Consider the following 18,381-nt stretch of genomic DNA (forward strand, 5'->3'; position numbering starts at 1 on the left):
ATATGAATCATTAACTGCTTTCTGAAGTTGTCCTCTACTGCAAGATGGGGTGCAATATAGGAGCGGTTGATTTTTTTCTGTACTATTTGCTCATAGAATTACTTAGAACAGCACACGTGATCATTTAAAAAGTCAATTATCTAAACACGTCTAGCGGACCACTTTGGTTTCAAAGCAATAGTATCAAATATTGGATATCCAAATCTTTGCATTGGGGACAAGTTTCTCAACATAAAGTTTAAACCTAACCCTGATGCAGTTGCATGCCCTTACTGCTTCCCTTCCTTTAGATCTAAGAATACTGAGACCTCAGGGTAATCTGGTGAGCAAGTTCAAAAACCAAGTAAGAATTTTTAAAGTTTGCTTGATGTTTCACTCTGTGACTATGTGATCACTAAATCCAGCATGGGAGAAAGAAAATGCACAGCTGGGTCTCTTCTGCAGCAGGTCCAGTTACATCAGGTCAAGATAATGTCAAAGTAAAATACTGTCAAAACAATGGGCTGAAGCTTTGTGAAACTAGTTTGTATAACAGGAGCCTGAGGCAAAAATCATAGTGCTTTGTACGACTAGTAGGAAGACAAATAATTAATAACGACTTAAAAAAAAAGTTTCAGTGATAACAATGTGCAAGTTCACTCTAAAATGTTATTTTTTCTTCCTCTTTTAGAAAATGAATTCTTACATCTCCTTATTTATAATTAATTTGCTGCCTAGTGGAATTTTCAACTATACAGTTACTGGTGAACTTTACAGAATTCCATTTAATTGCTTTTTCTCTTCAAGCTTAACTCTATTTTGTTTCATTTGTTTTCTTCTTTAGCTGTCTGTAACCCTGGAGACCTTTCAGGATCTGTCCTTGCCTATTCCAGGTAAGGAAGATCTTGCTAAACTCCATTCTGCAAGTCATCAGACATCTCTAGTCAAGGCAGGGTCATGTGGAGAAGCATATGCCCCCCAGGGATGGATAGCTTTTTTTATGGAATATTTCAAAAGGTAAATAATATCTACTTTGTTTTATTTATTTATCTATTTTGAAATTCCAGTTTCTGCTCTTCTGGCAGAACATTTGTTGGTTTTCTTTCTTTTCTGTCAATGATGTTTCAGGTTTGTTGTCTCATGTGTTCCTAGCTGGTTTTGGGGTCCAGTTGTAACCTTACAAGATTGTCTTGCTGCCTTTTTCGCCAGAGATGAGCTCAAGGGTAAGAGGTCAATTACATGAACATGTTTCTTTTGGGTTTTTTTCCTCCTATCACAATAAGATGATCAATATGTTCTTAGCTTCACGCAATTAAGCAAAGGCCACCTGTTAGACTGTAATAGTCATTCCTTGCTCTTATGGAATCATTCATTTCAAAAAGGTAAGCTGCTCACTCAACTGAATACTTGAGGCAAGAACTGCCCATGAAAGCTGCTTTATAAATGTCAAGTAAATCTGAATTTGGTTTAATGAAATGGTATCAACTGAAGGTTCATAAAAATTTCAAAACCCACTATATTAATACTCATTCCCATAACCTTAATTTGGACATAGTAAATTATTTCCCTTTTAAATTATACAGCATCATCTCTTCAGATTATGCTGTACTGCTTCATAGTTGAAAGCATAAAACCTAACAAGCTTTCTGTGTAGTTGCTGTGTCAACACTCTTACGACTGTTAAATATTGAATGCAACCTAAAGATAAATTCCCTTGAAACTTTTATATATCAAATGTATGCGCTTGAAGGATAACTATTTGGATTTAGAGAATAATGGCTGTTTTTCTTCTCCCTGATATTTGCAGGTGATAACATGTACAGCTGTGGAAGGTGTAAAAAGTAAGCTGGCTTTTACCTTTGTTTGTTTTAACTTACCTTAATTTGAGTGCTTTAATGCTTCTGTTAGTCAAGAGGCATTTATTTTTGTTGGATATGTCACAGGAGTATTAATCTTTTGATACCACCTTGTGTTCTGGCTGTCAGAAATTTAGTATTACAAAGGTGCAGGAGTCAGGAAGCACTGACTCACCCTACCATATTGCAGACCAAATGTGCTTAATTATTTTTCATGTTCCTTACAATTTTAGACCTTTGTAAATTGTTTTTGATGAATAAAATAAAAGCTTTTAGCCCTCTATATTACTAGCAGGTTTTCACTGATATGCAGTAGGTCACTTCAGTGTGTTAAAAATAAATAAATATACTGTGGCTTTAAATACTAAAGAACCAAGAAACAGAAGTGGTCTGATGGCTGCTCGAAGCCCTTTATGGAAAAGGAGTGTTATTCCTTGCTATATAACTGGTGATCTGCTGTAGGTAATTTCTTAAATAAATCTAGTTGGTTTCTTTTTTTCTATTTTGCTGAATAATCAGCTTTCATGAAGCTTAAAGTTCTTTCCTTTATGCTGAGAGAAACTGTTAGCTAGATGGAACTTGATTATCTGTGCTTGCTGCTTTGAATTTTTCAGCAGTACAGATTGTCTTTTCTTCTGAAGCATCGTTTGTATCATTTTGACTACTCCATGTCTAGTCTACATTCCAGAAATATTTTGGGTTTACTAATGTAATGTTCAGCTTAGACTTTTGCTGATCTAGCACAATAAAATAAAACCTTTTCAGAACTAAGTATTGGTTGTTTTGGGTTTGTGTTTTTTTTTTCCTTTGCTTAGGTTAAGAAATGGAGTGAAATTCTGCAAAGTGCAAAAATTTCCTGAGGTACTGTTACTACATGCACTTTAAAGCACTTTTTCTGCATGATTAGGAATGTGGTAAGACTAATGAGTTGCATGGAGTAAATTGTGTTTATAACGTTATATGATGAAAGCGCATCTTCATATTGGCATTTGTTTTAAGAATGTGAGCAGTGTTTGATTATTCACCCTGTAAGAAAGTGAACCTTGTACATGAAAAGTAAAGTTAGAAGAATGGGGTTTTTCTATGTTGTTACTGTCAGCCTGCAGAACTTATTTATACTGTAGATCATAGAATTAAATACCATAGCCAGACCTTTTCTATAAGTAATGCTTGTAACTGTACATTTTAAAAGTAATCCAGTCTTACACTTCAAAACATGAATTGATGGCTGCAATAATCAGGAAGAATTAATGTCCCTTGTGACAAGATTGTGCAGTAGGTGCACTGAGGAAGAGAAAAGGTATGTTGTTCATTGCTGCATCAGTGTTAGTAACTGTTCAGGACTGTTAATACTGTCAGTAAGATAAGTCTTCAATAATTACAAATTCATTTCTAACTCCTTGAGCTGCAATTGATTTAAAAAAAAAAAAAAAAATCTGTGTAACACAGAGCTTGTGATAGTTGCCTCAGGCCATAGAGACAAGTGATCCTTTTGGGATGATAAAAGGAAAAGATGGCTTGCACAGTGTGGTTATTAAATATCAAATAGCAGCATGTATATTTCTTGAGTGAATCTGTTGATCTTTCTTACAGATACTGTGCATTCATCTCAAAAGATTTAGACATGAACTTATGTTTTCCACAAAAATTGGGACCCATGTCTCCTTTCCATTGGAAGGCCTTGATCTTCAGCCTTTCCTTGCAAAGGACAGTCCAGCTCAAATAGTGACTTATGATCTCTTGTCTGTCATCTGCCATCATGGAACTGCCAGCAGTAAGTATGAGGTTGATTGTTTTGTCTCTGCAGTTGATAGTCCCATCAGCAGTTCTGTTTAAGGATGATATCCATATACTGAAGGGTAAATAGATGAACATTGGTAATTATAATGTGAAAGATAAATGCTGTGATTTTTACCTTGAACCATAAGATGGCTTGCTCTTTAAGAGTTGACACATCTTTGAAATTATATGGCATACCTAAATAAAATTGTAGGTGGAAAAAAAATTAACAGATCCTGGAATATTAAGTGAAAACACTATATGCGCTATTGAAAGTGAACAGTATAAATGTACAAATAATGTTACATGCCAGCAGATGACCAGTTGATTGGCTGTTCTAAACAGCTGTTGTTTGTCTAGAGTTTTGATGCTTTGTATGCCTTATTTTTTTGGAAAGAGTTCACAAAGCACCACAAAGATGCCAGTAATTTTTTTTAAAGATGTTCTCTTGGATGATCGCTGCCAATTAACCCCAAAACAGGCAGTAACTGCCACTTATGGGTAGTGATGAGTAGCTATATGTCAAGCTTGTTCCTGCCCAAGTGCTTTCAGTATTTATAAGATTTGGAAAATGGGAGAAAGAAAAGTTTGAAGCGAGAAACTTCATAGATTTTTAGAGAAGTTACCCACCCCCTCCTACTCCCTAAACTTGAGGTATCCATTGTTTAGATGAAGTTGTTTCCATTTTTTCTGGATGCTTTTTCATCTTCAGTTTAGTGCTTGCTGAATGATGCTTCTCGTAATCAGTTTAGTAGATACTTGCTTATTTAATTATTGACAGTTGAATATGTATTTAAAAATAGTAATAATTTAAAATACATTATGAATAGTCTTCAAAGCACAGTGAAGTATGGTCTTGAGATCATGTAGCTGTTAAACATCTATGCTAATTTCTATTATAAAGCATACAAAGATTTAAGAGAGTTCACTGTGGAAACTGATTAGGGTAAATTGTTCAGACAGTCTTACTCTGATTTTAATATCATGGTTCAGGAGTACATTAGACAACAAGCTGTTTGAAGAGTTCAAGAATATGCTGAAAGTGGTGCCCAACTTCCCACTAGCTGATAGAAATTCAGAAGGAAAAGCTGATCCTGAGTTTGAGAGAAGTTAATATCCAAGTCCTGTCTGCTAACGATCTAATGTTTCTCCCATTTAAGACTTGCTTTTTTTGGACTTACTATGCAATACATGAAAAGGAAGTAAAATGGGCAGCTCTGGACACTTTAATAAATAACTCTTGCTTCTAACACTCTAGGTGGACATTATATAGCTTATTGTCGCAACAATTTAAATAATCTGTGGTATGAATTTGATGACCAGAGTGTCACAGAAGTATCTGAATCCACAGTGCAAAATGCAGAAGCCTATGTTCTCTTCTACAGGTAAGAAATTAAAAGTACGATCATACTTATATTAGTCAGGTACATAAATAACTTTTTAAGCAGTTGGGCAGCTTTCAGAAATTAGCTGCCCCACAAGAATTATAATGGAAGAATTTGACCAACCAGAAACACCTATGCTGGAGAGAGATTTAATCCTTCAGTTATGTCCTTAACACTTGCTCTGTCACTGCTAATTCATACAGAACTTAAAATGAAAATTAAATCTGCATAAATAAAGTATAGTAAGATGACTAGAAAGAGGACTTTAATAATAAGGACTTGAAATAATAAAAGCAACTTAACTCAATTTTCAAATTCCAAATTTCTGGTACTAGGATGAAATTTCTACTACAAGTTGACCGCGAAATAGGTTGTATCAGATTTGCGCAAGAAATGAGTTGTGTTCTGAGAATGTTTGAACTTTCATTAGGAGCACTTGTACCTGCCACTGTCTGAGCTAAGCCTGTGAGTCTGACTCAGTAGGTCTTTTAAAAGGAATGTGGAAGTCATGCTGTATTGCCGAGAAATAACACTGTACCTGATTGTGGGCAAACATGTTAAAATAAATAATAAAATAATAGCATTCATAAAATTTGGTTTTTAAAATAGAATATACCCACAAAACACTACCACACACACAAAATAGATGTTCTTTCAGCGCATTTTAGAAAGCTTAGTGGAGGTATGTACGCATTTTTAAATTACAGCTGGAAAGTGAATTTACCTACTTGAATTTAATTTTCAGACTTTTGAGGCTTTCGTTAAATAATTTTGATCTGAATTTAAACAGGTAATGTATTTTAATTGGGTTCATAGCATTTGTTTTTTTTCCTACTCTTTTAGTCTTGTTTTGCTAGACTATAAATAGCTTTGTTGTTATAGCCATTAGGTCTACCTGAAGCTTTTCCATCAGCTATTTGAGTCAACTTTGACTCCGTAAATTAACTGAGGCGGCCCAGCTTTTGTGTGATGTTGAGTGAAGTTTCAGGCCAGGGTTTTGGAGGATGGAATGAATGGTTCAAACCTCCTTTTGCAGAAGAGAGATTCTATTCAATCTAAAAACAGGAGAGCAAAGATACTTCCAGTTGGACACCAGCAACAAGTCTCAATGAGGAAAGTAGGGGAATACAGGAAAAGTAGGGGAATTACCTGATCTACTTACTGTTCAACCTTACTTCTGAAGGTAAGTAAGGAATATCTGCCCAAGGAGTACAGCTTGCAAAGCTTTAGCTCAAAAGATGCATAGAGGAAATGGGCAGAGCCTTATCTCATTCTCCTCTGGTAGAAATCACCTCTGCAGTATAGTCTGCTGACTCTGTTGCGGTCCAATTTGCTTTCTCGGCCTGGTAGGTTGAATGGGAACTGTCAGGGGTCTTTGAGTTGTTGAACTAAGCAAGCAAAAGTTTTCTTGTAAGCATGATAATACCTGTGCCATGGCTTGTCAGAACTAAGGACAAGCTTAGGTTTAACAGAGCAAGTAGTCTTTGCTGCCCTTCCTGCTCTGTACTAACTGTACTGACTCTTGTGACACGTGATTCTGTAACGTGACAGTCTAGGTTCCTGCCACACATTTAGGTGGTGGCTCTGGTTGTGCATAAAAGGTGCAAGTTTTTTTCACATGCCAAGTCAACTACTTCATGCTAGTAGAACTTTAAAGTATAGACATGGCCCAGGTAATTTACTTGAAAGTACAGTTTTCTTTTCACAAAGTAAATTATCTGCACTGTACACAAGGATATATATTTGTTTAATGATTTCTATTTTGGTAATAGAAAGAGCAGCGAAGAAGCACAGAGAGAGAGACGGAGGATATCGGGTCTACTGAATATGATGGAACCAAGTCTTCTGCAGTTCTATGTTTCCAGACAGTGGTTAAATAAATTCAAGACTTTTGCAGAACCAGGACCAATTTCAAATAATGACTTTCTCTGTATGCATGGAGGTGAGACCGTAACTGAGTATCATTTGTCTGTTGCCTTGTCGCTATACAGGGATGTACGCTTGTTTAAAAGGAATTTGAATATAGTAAGTTCATATTATAACTTCTTAGGTAAATTAGAACTATAACTTCTAAGTAAATTATTTCTCTCATTTTAGTAGCTGACTGGTTGGAAATGATACTGTGTGAAGTTCTCCTAATTTTTTTTTCTTTTCTCTGCACATTTGATTTTGTTTATAAGCTTTCTTGATTCTTAAAGAGGCACAGTTTGGCTTATCTGCTTGCTTCCTAAACATGTATATTCCCATTTTTAAAAATCCTGTCACTTCATCATCATCCTTAATACTTTGGTCTGCCAATCTAAATTTTTTTCTCAGCTGCATGCTAGAAGCAACAAGAAGGCTTGAAGGCTGCGGAACAAGAAGTTGGTCTGATGCAGAGTATCCAGTGCATAGCAGTGTGAAAATAGAGTAGTAATTCTGTATATTTTGTATAGGAGCATAAAAATTTTACTTTGTGCTAAACGTTAATAAAAATGAGATAATTACATTAAGCAAAACATATTTGGGGAAATACCCATATTTGAGTGCTAACATTCCAAGAAATCATTACTATGTGGTGTTCTTATACCTATTTTCTAGTAAGAAACACAGCTGTATTAGATTAGCAGTTAGAGGTGCTGCCCCGGTTGCTGAACCAAACTTTTAACATAGGAATATTGTGCCCCTGTAGCAATTTGTGGAGTGTGTACATGTGAGCCCTTGTAGCTGTGGCTTTCCTTCTGCAGGGTTACAGCAGATGACTCTTGTACGAGTGCCTGAACTACTAGATTTTCCCTATTCAAAAGAATTCCTGCGTAGCACGTTGCTGCTTACCATGTGCTTCAACGCAACGCTTCTAATTCTGCAAGCCCCTCTACTTTTGCCTCCCTCAAAATTTTGCTACTTTCAAGGATTCATGTTGTTTGAAGTAATTCAAAAAGGTCTACAGCAAATAAGTGAATTTAGAATAGACAGTTTGCTAATGTGTTTACATGCATAAACAAAATATTTAATCACTCTTAAACATTTTAATTGTATAACTTCAGAAGCATTGTGCAATCAGTATCTAAAAAGGATTCTAGCCCTTTAATTTTAAGCTTTCATGTAGTTTTCTTCTGCTTTTTATAAACTTTCCAGCCTCATAAGACTAAAACTAGAGTGGTCTCTTTAAAATACAGTAATAGATTATACTGTGGTAAAACTTGTTTCACATGATTTCTCTGAATTAATTGAAAGGTTGTATTTTTTTTCTTTTATTTAGAGACCTCTAACATAGTCTTCCCCCCCCAAATCTGCAAGTCTCTTTTTTTGTTGTTGTTGTTGCTTCTGCAGGTGTTCCTCCACACAAAGCTAACTTCATAGAGGACCTAGTTGTAATGCTACCTCAAAATATATGGGATAATCTGTATAGCAGGTAAGTTTTGTACTGTAACTGGAAAAAAAAAAAAAAGAGATACAGTTTGAGAGCAAACATGTGCCAAGCAGCAACATCAGACTTTAGAATTAGTGGTTCAGAAAAATACATATACTCTAGGCACAAAACTAAGTGAAGGGATTGCAAACCACCAATTTATATAATTTCCTTGTGCAAAGTAATGCTAGAAGCCTACATAAAGTAGTGTATTACTGGGATAATACTTAAGTATTAAACCAATAAACATGTATGGTATGTACAAAATGACACAAAGTAGGTCAGCAAAAGTACACTTTGCAAGAGGTATTTTGAAAGAGCTCTCTGTATCAGCTTCCTGTTCTCTTGTTGGCTGGAGACAGCTTTTCTTTTATGTTGGCTTTGAATCCATAGCCTCAGCTGCCAGTACTGCTTCAAAATAACTTATATCTAAGCATTCCGTATAACAACTCAACACTTTCTAATGTAGGTCAGGTTTAAGTGCTTGCTTATAAAGGAGGGATTCTTACAAGATGTGTCTCCTTTTAAAGTAACAAAAAGCTGCAGAAGAGCTTTGCTGATGACCTTAAGGACTGTGTATTGTACTTGCATTAAATATTTTTAGCTGTTAATTGCCTACCACCTAAGCACTGTAGCTAAATGTTAGGGTTTTTTTGTTTTAAAGTTTCAATGGACACAAGTGAAAAATAGAAACAATACTATTTCCAGCTTATTTCCACTTTCCTAGATGTACTGGTTTTTTTCTTCCAACTGACAAAGGCATTATCTATTTTCTGTACGCGGAAATATTTAAAAACATTTTCCTTCAGATTTAACTTCTCATTAATTTCCCTTCTCTATAAACTTTTTTAACAAGATGTCAAACTTCAATCGTTCGATAGAAAGGTAGAAGTCCCAGAGATGGTAGGGTCCTCCAGATTTTGAGAGTAATCTACTAGGTAGAAAAGAGGTATGAATTGTTAGTGCTAAACATTTGTCTGTTCTCTCTGGCTTCCTGACTGGCGCATGCACCCTTCAACACAGAGTAGCTCTGAAACAACCATATTTTGCTTTTTGTCTTGCTGTTATCTAAGAATTATGGGAGAGTACCACGGCTGCAGTGGGTGAGAATGTAGGGTGAGGAAGCCTGCTATGGTGGATGGAAGCTGACTTTTACTGAGATAGTATTAAGGGAAAAAAAATACTCATCTAGGATGCCGATTGCCAATCCATGTCCCAAACACACTTATTTTGCTGCTAACATGGCACTACTCCAATTCCAAATAGTTTAGGGTCAGAGTTGCTTCCAGATAATATCGTATAATCCATACTTGACCTATTTCAGTTGAAAACTTGTGAACTGATCAGTGCAGTCTAAAGACAAATTGTCATCTTCAGAGGTGCAATTTAAGTGGTAGGTGACCATTTTATGAAACATATCTCTTTGTTTAGTTGGGGTGATTGAGTATATACCAAAAAACTTGCATGTACAAGTGCTATTGTATTGAAATAATGCTTTAATTTTCAGTTAAAGTATATACTTCTGTATTTTGGGGAAAAAAAAATAGCATCCCAAATTATTTTTATGGACTGACAAACATACAAGTCTAAAAGGGAAAAAAAAGGGATGCCTTCCATGGCAGATTTTTGTTCAATTTTATTCACTAAGTAAACAGTTACTTTTCCCTCTTGCTTAAGAACTTTTATATTTTGAACTTTAATTCATGTTGCTATACTTAAGAGCACTCTCTTTTATCTCATTTAACGTAAGATGTTTGGAATAAAATCTGAGCTTTTAGAGGAGAAACAAAATTGGACGAGAACACAGCTCTGACAAAAATAATTATTTAACTAGGAAGTAGAACCTGGAATATCCTTATCTCAATGCGTATTTTAACCTGACCTTTCTGTTGTAGTAAATGCAGCTCTTTAAGGCTGCTAGTTATACAAGAATATTTTCTTTATCGAGCTTGTTGTTTCCAGGCTAGCAAATGCTGCCCATGTTCATGATGATACATACACACACATATTTATATATTTCTCCTGTGCTTCTCAGTAACGGTGTCCCTGAAGACTTCCATGTATGCAGTTTCACACAAGGAAGATATGGAGGGGAGGGTCATGGAGAATAACTTCTTAAGAACAAAACAATAAACAAGTTCAGAGGCTGGTGTCAGGGAGGTAGCAAACTGATGAAGAGCCTGCAGTGGAGTGGAGGAACATGATTAAGATAGAACTAGCTGGAACATTTTCATAAGCTGTTTCTTAGAGGCCTTTAATAAAATCACGTGGTGTATATATAACAGAATGCTTGCTCACTGGCATATTCTTCCCATAGTTAACACCTTTTGAAGTATGTGATACAGCAGAGTTTGAGATGGTTTGCACTGGCTTTAGGCAGTCAGAACTTGGAAGATGATTATGTCTTAGGATGGAGTACAAAATATTACCAGGAAAATAAATTATGTCATTTGTGGATCAGTGTGACTGGCATGTATCAGACTTCTGTTACATATTATAAGAAGCTGACATTTGGGATGTCTACAGGTATATGATCTTTTTACATGGTATTTTCCACAAGGTTAATGGTTTTTTACTTTTACTGTAGGTATGGAGGAGGACCAGCTGTTAACCATCTGTATGTTTGTCACACCTGCCAAATAGAGTCTGAAAGAATTGAAAAAAGAAGAAAAAATGAATTGGAAATGTTTATTCGGGTAAAAAAGTAAACATTTATTCATTCTGCTTTTTGACATTACCTGATATTCATGACTTGACTCAAGGGGTTACCAGAAGTGCATAGGTGATTCCTGCAACAAATTCCTGCTTTCTTGTTGGCAACAGTAATGTTCTTGTGATATCCCAGATAACTGTTTATATGGAAATGTACTTAGAGAAAATATTTAATGTGTTGCTTAAATTGCCTTTTTTATAGTATGGAAACAGAGTGCAGCCACATGAGCTAGTTGTTCTTTATACACTACCAGTGATCTGTTCTGTGCAATCTGATAAGGTTTAAGTGCAATAATATAACACCATGCCAGCAAAAAGTTAATCATAATCTTTATCTCTAGTTCTAATTTTAAAAATATCATTAGACACAAACATAAATAATTTGGTGCGAAGTAAATACCTTAGTATTGTAATGGATCTGTAAAATTAATATCAAGCAGCTACTATATTTTCAATGAGTTCGAGATTATGTGCATGGGTCTGGTAAAATAACTAGTAGTAATGATTTTGTAATTCTTAAAGCAAAAATGTGTTTTGAAGTTTTCAGTGAAAATAAATGCAGAGAGATTGGAGTCCCATTTCTGCTATCTTAATTCATGAGAGGGAGAAAAATGGAATTGCAGCTGTTGTTTCAGTTCTATCTGTGCTTTAATCACACTTCAGAGATTGTGTCAGCTTTTCCATATTTTAACTGCTATTTGCATTTTTTAGTAATTGATTTTTCTTTAGTCTGGGTTACCACTGGATAGTAATTATTATTAACAACATTGAGTCAACCTCATTTGCTTTAGCGATCATTTCCAGTAACAATGATTATATGTGCACTGTTACGCAAGTATTGCTACTGGTTAGCAGACAGAAAATTCTGTTATCCTCTATAGATTGCTTTAGGGAATGATTGCAAAACTTACTCTATCCAAAACCTTAAGAAGTTGTGTTGATGGTTTAGGTTCATGGCTTCAAGGGGGAAGTATAGCTATATTATTACAGAGCTAAAAGATAATGGTTTTAAAGGTTTAAGTGACTTTTTGCATGTTTCTTATTAAGAGTGTGAAAAGATCTGTAGTCTGTGAAAAAGAATAACATGTTAAACTTCCTAAAATCTTAATTATAAAAAAAAGTTTGTTTTTTTTTACAGTGATAGAAACAAATTTAGTTTAAATGCAGCTGAGACTTGTTACCTAGCTGTATTTTGTAATTTATACAGTCACTTCCATTGCCTTGCAACAGAAACGCAGAAAACCAGGATGTGATTTTTTTTTTAATTTCTTTTTTTAAATTTTAAAATAGTAGGAACAAAAAAATATTTTGTGTTTTTTAAACTGACGCAAAAGAGAGTCATGAGACGTCCCAGTGCATTAGTTCACCATGCCTTGCTTGGAATCATATTGTTCAAACCATTAGGGGAGAAACAAACATAGATGAAGATATAGTTCATCACACAAAAAACCTTCCATGAAATTATGGAGCAAATCTTTCAAATCACTGGTTTATTTTATTTTACAAAACTAAGTTTTCTGTTTTCTTTTGCTACTTGAAAGTTCAGCCTTCACAGTAGTTATCCAGTAGTGTTTGATGGGTAAGCAGTTGTGCTTAAGAAGAACTTGTTGCTGTTCTCAGGAAAAAATAAATAAATTCTCAAGTACAGAATAAATCATCTTTTAATATGAAGGCTACCACTACATCAAAATCTCACCTCGGGAATTCACCAGGTGTTTACTGTTTAGATGGTCAGTAGTTATTTAAAATGTTCTGTAGCAGTGTAATATTATGCTGTTAATAATTACAGTGGTTAAAAAAATTCAGTAGTTTAAAGGAAAAAAAAAAAGGCAGAAAAACATGGATTCTTTTTCCTTTCAGCTTAATAGAGCATTCCAAGAAGAAGAATCTCCGTCAACATTTTACTGCATCAGTATGCAATGGTTCAGAGAATGGGAAGGATTTGTAAAGGGTAAAGACAGTGGTAAGTTGTACTCCATTTCAAAATATGGGTAATCTTTTCTTTTTTTGTTGTCATGTAGTGGTACTGTTTAAGTAAATTGTTTGCTTTGGTAGAAGGTTGTAGGAAGAACAGATCGAGAAGGCAACAAAAGCTCTTAAAACAAACATCTAAGACACAGGCTTTATAGGTTACAAATGTATTCAGGAACCAAATTACAGAATATAGTCAAATAATTCACAAGAATGGATAATGGGATAGTTGTGGAAAGAATGTTGCTTGTCTGCAGGGGGGTTGCTGTTAGCAGCAGCAGGAAAGTTGGATCTAAGTATAAGGGAGGATGGATTCTGCTGTGCAAACTCATAGATAATGCTACAGCTTCTGGAGGAAAGGTGACCTCGCTGTCACAACCTAAACTCATAGATAACTGAGTAACAACTACAGTAATATCACTTTAGCCTACTTTAGGTGCCTCTAAAGCTTTGAAATGGAAACACTGATAAAATGTTCTACAATCTTGTCTGAGTCTGCTCTAGGACAACTTTGCTAGGGGTAAGAATTAGGATTAATTTGTTTTGCGTTGCTTGAAGACTTACTGTAATCACAAATGCTTTGAAAAACCTCCTCTTAATTAAAATTCTGATTGGCTTTTAATAACTTAGAATGTACTGTTAAGCAGTACAAGAACAAGCAGTAAACAAACAAGCTATTTCTCCTTCCATTTGAAAATAGAACTTCCAACCTGCCGTTTGTTTTCAGCTCTCCCAATTTTAATCGTCTTTCTGTCACACTAGATCCTCCTGGTCCTATCGATAACGCTAAGATTGCAGTAACAAAATGTGGAAACGCTGTGCTAAAACAAGGTAGGTGTCCAATATTGCTGCAGCTTTGGGCTTCTTATGATGTATTTGCTGAAGTTTGGAAAATTTATTATGAATTCTTTTTTTAACTGTTATCATAAAATGGCAATTCCTAGTGAATCTGTGTTGTGCCCATTTTGGGGGGAGCAGCTTATTCTTAAAATAAAGAATTAGTATCTGTAATAGACTAATCCAAGTACAGATAAGAGTGTAGAAGGAGGTGCAGAGTAACTTTAAAATGGTGAAAGTGTGCTTTGGCTTTGTATCACTTGGTTTGATTTGGGTTTTCTTAACGTAAATTGGGAGACGCTTGGCTTTTAGACTGTGTCATATATCTGTATGTAGTTACTTGAATCTTGAAACCTAATTTAAATTGAGAGCTACTTCTGACACAGGGAAATAAACCACAGTAAGTAAATGCTGTTGCTCATTTTTCTGCAAGTTATTTGCCACTGTACATTGCAAAAACTTCTCTAGCATGCAAAGACAGATTTCTTTGTTATTCTTCACAATCAGATGCTTAATACCATTTACTTGAAATTTGTAGGTACAGAGAAAAAAAATTCTAATATGGCCTGCTTTATGAAGACTTTAGACTTTCTATGAATATTAAATTCATTGTAGCTCAGCTTAAAAAAAAAAAAAGGGAGCATTAAGATTAACCTTTATGATTAACCTTTATTTAACTGGATTTTTTCCCAATTTAACTTAATGCCGCAGCATACAGTGGACCTACCAATGGCAGTTCACTGGAGGCCCCTAGGCCCTGCATAAACCTCAATTGTAAAATGTCAAGAGTGTATTTAAAAAAGAATGAGTTCTTACACTCATGAGTTTTGCAGTACATTTTAATGATTTAAGCGGTAATGCAGAATTCAAATACAAGGTATAAAGCATCTGATGGACGTGTAGGAAAAAAAAATTGTTTTAGAATCAGTAACTGATAGCAAATTAGCTAGTTGTTGACTTCAGCTACATTGATTCAAATTGGAACTTGGGTAGAAATGAAGATGAATAGGCTGTGGAAAATTTGTCTCAAGTCATGAGAGAAGAGGTGGGAGCGCCACTAAATAGTATGCAGTATTACGTATTTCTGTGATACCGTAGTCCTGATCCCAGTTCACTGTGCCTGTTCAGTTAAACCTGACTGTTAGAAGAGCTGGAATCTGGATAAGGGAGTGCAGATCTACTCCTGTGCCTGCAGAGGTGGAGTTGTTTTTTAAGAACCTGAACCTAAATGAGTAAAACTGAGGCATAACGTCATTAGTACTGCCATAGGATCTGCATCATGACTTCCAGATGAAGCTTTGCATGGTTGAGTTAGCGTAGGTAAACAAACGTGCAGCTCTTTGTACCCTTCCTCTTTGGAAACTTTTTATATAGAAAGTACAGTAGTAGGCACACTGGAGCAGGTGGTGAGGACAGAAAAGTATAGGAGGTAGGGGGCGAAGTCCCCTTGTTATGGCGCTTTTTTGTTCGTTTGTTTTTAGTAGGAGGGTGCTGAAATTAGGCTTAACAAGACAGATTAATAGTCTCTAATAAGGATATTGGGGGAAACTTGCTGCGGAGCAGGGTTTTAATGAGTTGCTTAAAGAAGAGGGGGTTTATTCAGATAGAATACAAATTTGTCTTCTCTGCCTTAGGTTAGTGTGAAGAAATTACTTCAACTGTATCAGACAGGATCCTTGTGTTAAAACCTAGAGGGGCGATGTGCGGATGTTCCCTTGCCCTTTGCCACTATAAAAGGTTATGGAAAATCAGAAATGATTGTTGGATGCTGACCTGAGACAGGAGAGGGACCTCTAGCCAGAGGAATGGAATCATAAGCAAAGACTTTAATCAGTGAACGAAAAGAAATCAGGCTGACCCATTAGTGCTACATACAAGAAGCATTAGTGGGGCTGTTAATGTCCTAATCGTGGTTTCTCTCTGTGGTTCTGAGAATTTCACTGTGGTTCTCACACTTTTATTCTTTACTATCAATATTAATTTCTTTAATGAAACAAGACTCTTGAGTCCTTGAACTTTACTGTGTAATTGATGGGACTGTGTATTCTTACATTAATATGAATCGTTGTTTCCTGTGTACCAAGAGCTACCAGTTGTCAGCTTGATTGATAAGTATCAGATAAGATGTTTATCATAGAACCTTAATGTGTTTTATGCTTGAGGTGTGTTAAGTACTGGAGAGCTTGGAGCAGGTAGTTGTAAGAATCAAGAAGTATAAAGTTAACATAAAATACATCACTGGGTTTGGTAGTTGGCACAAGATAAAGCCCAAATTCAGATTAGGCTTTTAAATTTGAATCTATATTCTTTTTTTCTTTTTGTATCTGTTATGGACTTCAAAGAAATAATGAAAGAATTATTCTAAATAGTAATTAAAATTTTAAAAATGTTTTCAGGTGCAGATTCTGGACAAATATCTGAAGAAACATGGAATTTTCTTCAGTCAATCTATGGTGGAGGTCCAGAAATTATACTCAGACCACCTGTTCCTCCAGTAGAACCTGATATGTTGCAGACAGAGGAGAAGATTGAATTAGAAACTCATGGTCTGTAGCTATTGAGAAAAAGATGAACTTGTAAGGAATCCAGCTTCCTTACAAAATGCCCAAAATACATTCCTAAAAGTTTTATTCTCTTACGTCTGTTGGAGGCACAGCTCACTGGGCATTACATTAACTACAGAATAGTAAGTTGAAATATGTAGTACAATTTGTTTAAATAGAGGCTGTTTCTCTGTTTTGAAAGGCATGTGGCTTGTACATTTTGGACTGTTTGGTCAATGGAAAAAAAATGTAATTTCTGAACTTTTTGGTATAAATCAAAATCCTGTTATATCCTTAGACTTGAAAAATGGGGACAAATTTTAGAGATGTTCAATAACCCTTTTGATTCCTGATTTGGCTTCTGCTATCTACAAACCTTTGCCTGTCTTAATTGTACAGTCTTGACAAGCCTAGGTATATGGGGAGTATATTTTAAATGGATTGCAATCAATGACAAAGAAAAAGGATTTTAATTTCCTAAATGCTCAGGAAAAAAATTCTCACTTATTTTGCACTGTAAGTATATGAAATGGGTAGTATATAACATCCAAATACTTACTGTATTTGAATGGATCAAACATTAGTGTAGATTGAATATTGTTTTAGTCAGCAAATGTCATAACTTATTACCTACTAAATTTTACATCTTCTTATAGTCTTCTGTAACTCTATAAACCTGGCTAGTGTCTGAAATAGTATATGTGACAAAGATCTAGTCTTCTCTAGGGTAATGTTTGAGAGCATGAAGTGTGAAATGTAAAATGATTATGGACATGAGTGATATAAATTTCAGAAATTAAATTGTCTGGTCTCTTGAATTACATTCACAAACATTTCCATTTGAAGGATTTTATTGTATTGTTAAAAATTTTCATTGGCATGATGACCTATAATGTCAGAAGCTGGATAAAATGTATATATTGCAAAACTTTACTGAATGATTCATATTGGAATGCAGAATGGTGCTTGCTCTTGTTTTTGCCTGATATTGTTACCAAATAAGTAGCATTATTCAAGGCTGGATCAATTAAAAAAAAAAAAAAGAAAAATTAAACTGTGGAGGGGAGGGGGGGAAGCTTTCTTAAACGTTTTTCATTTATTACATCAATACAAAAACTTTTGAAGTAATGCTGTGGTACTGCTCTCACACCCATATAACTATATTTCTTGACCGCGTCATGTTTTGGCAATGATGTTGACAGTTCTAGCTCCAAAGTAAGAAAATGCTGACATGTAAAATTATCTAGAAGAATGCTATCTAGTATAAAATCAATCTGGTTTTGAACTTTCTAAAGCATTTAAAGCCATTCTGGTTAAAAAGACACCTATAAGAGTCCTAGAGAAAGTGTCCTCTAACCTTAAGTACTTGCTAATGTGCTGTGTAGGAGGAGTCAGTTCTGTCTGAATGTAAATCCAAGTATTCTCCTCAGCCTACCTGAGAAGAACTAGAGCTAAAAACACAGCAGTGCAAATAAGAGGGGTGAATGGACAGCAGTATGAAGCCAATGATTATGTGGCTGGTACATAAGGAAAACATTTTTCAATTTTAAACTGTATCACAGGTAACTCTTGGCCAGCCTGTTAAGTTTCTGAACTTGTATGTAAGTGTTCTTTAAATTCCAGAGGAGGTCATGGGGCATCAGCAGCTGAGAAGCCTTGCGTGTACATTGGTGTAAATGTAAAGAAACAGTGAGCAGAGACTTTTAATGTCCAACAATGCATTTGGACAACTTTATATTAGTAGATAAGGCAACTTGAAGTTAGTATCAAGTTATCTCTGTATGTACAAGGTAAACAAACACATCAGTTACTACTACAGACTTGTCTTACTGATTAAGGTAAAGTTAACTTGCTTATGAACAGTCAATAGTAACTTGCTGACCTTGGCCTGTGGAAGGCTGTTCTAACTTCCCACCTCCATTTTTTTT

At 35.3% G+C, this 18,381-nt stretch overlaps 1 protein-coding gene across 1 annotated transcript in view; it reads left to right on the forward strand.

Annotated features, from left to right (window-relative positions):
- The window catches only part of USP33 (ubiquitin specific peptidase 33), a 38,119-nt gene extending 20,605 nt beyond the window's left edge, over positions 1-17,514 (forward strand). The window contains exons 13-24 of the mRNA XM_009287267.2: positions 824-996; positions 1,108-1,202; positions 1,787-1,820; positions 2,651-2,696; positions 3,429-3,609; positions 4,873-4,999; positions 6,772-6,941; positions 8,312-8,393; positions 10,978-11,086; positions 12,963-13,065; positions 13,836-13,904; positions 16,307-17,514. Coding sequence (XP_009285542.1) covers positions 824-996; positions 1,108-1,202; positions 1,787-1,820; positions 2,651-2,696; positions 3,429-3,609; positions 4,873-4,999; positions 6,772-6,941; positions 8,312-8,393; positions 10,978-11,086; positions 12,963-13,065; positions 13,836-13,904; positions 16,307-16,464 — 1,347 coding nt within the window. The 3' untranslated portion in view covers positions 16,465-17,514. The remainder of the gene's footprint in view (positions 1-823; positions 997-1,107; positions 1,203-1,786; positions 1,821-2,650; positions 2,697-3,428; positions 3,610-4,872; positions 5,000-6,771; positions 6,942-8,311; positions 8,394-10,977; positions 11,087-12,962; positions 13,066-13,835; positions 13,905-16,306) is intronic.
- Positions 17,515-18,381: the final 867 nt, after the last annotated feature.

This window comes from Aptenodytes forsteri, unplaced genomic scaffold, assembly GCF_000699145.1.
Source record: "Aptenodytes forsteri isolate BGI_AS27 unplaced genomic scaffold, ASM69914v1 Scaffold119, whole genome shotgun sequence".
NCBI classification, from domain to species: Eukaryota; Metazoa; Chordata; class Aves; order Sphenisciformes; family Spheniscidae; genus Aptenodytes; species Aptenodytes forsteri.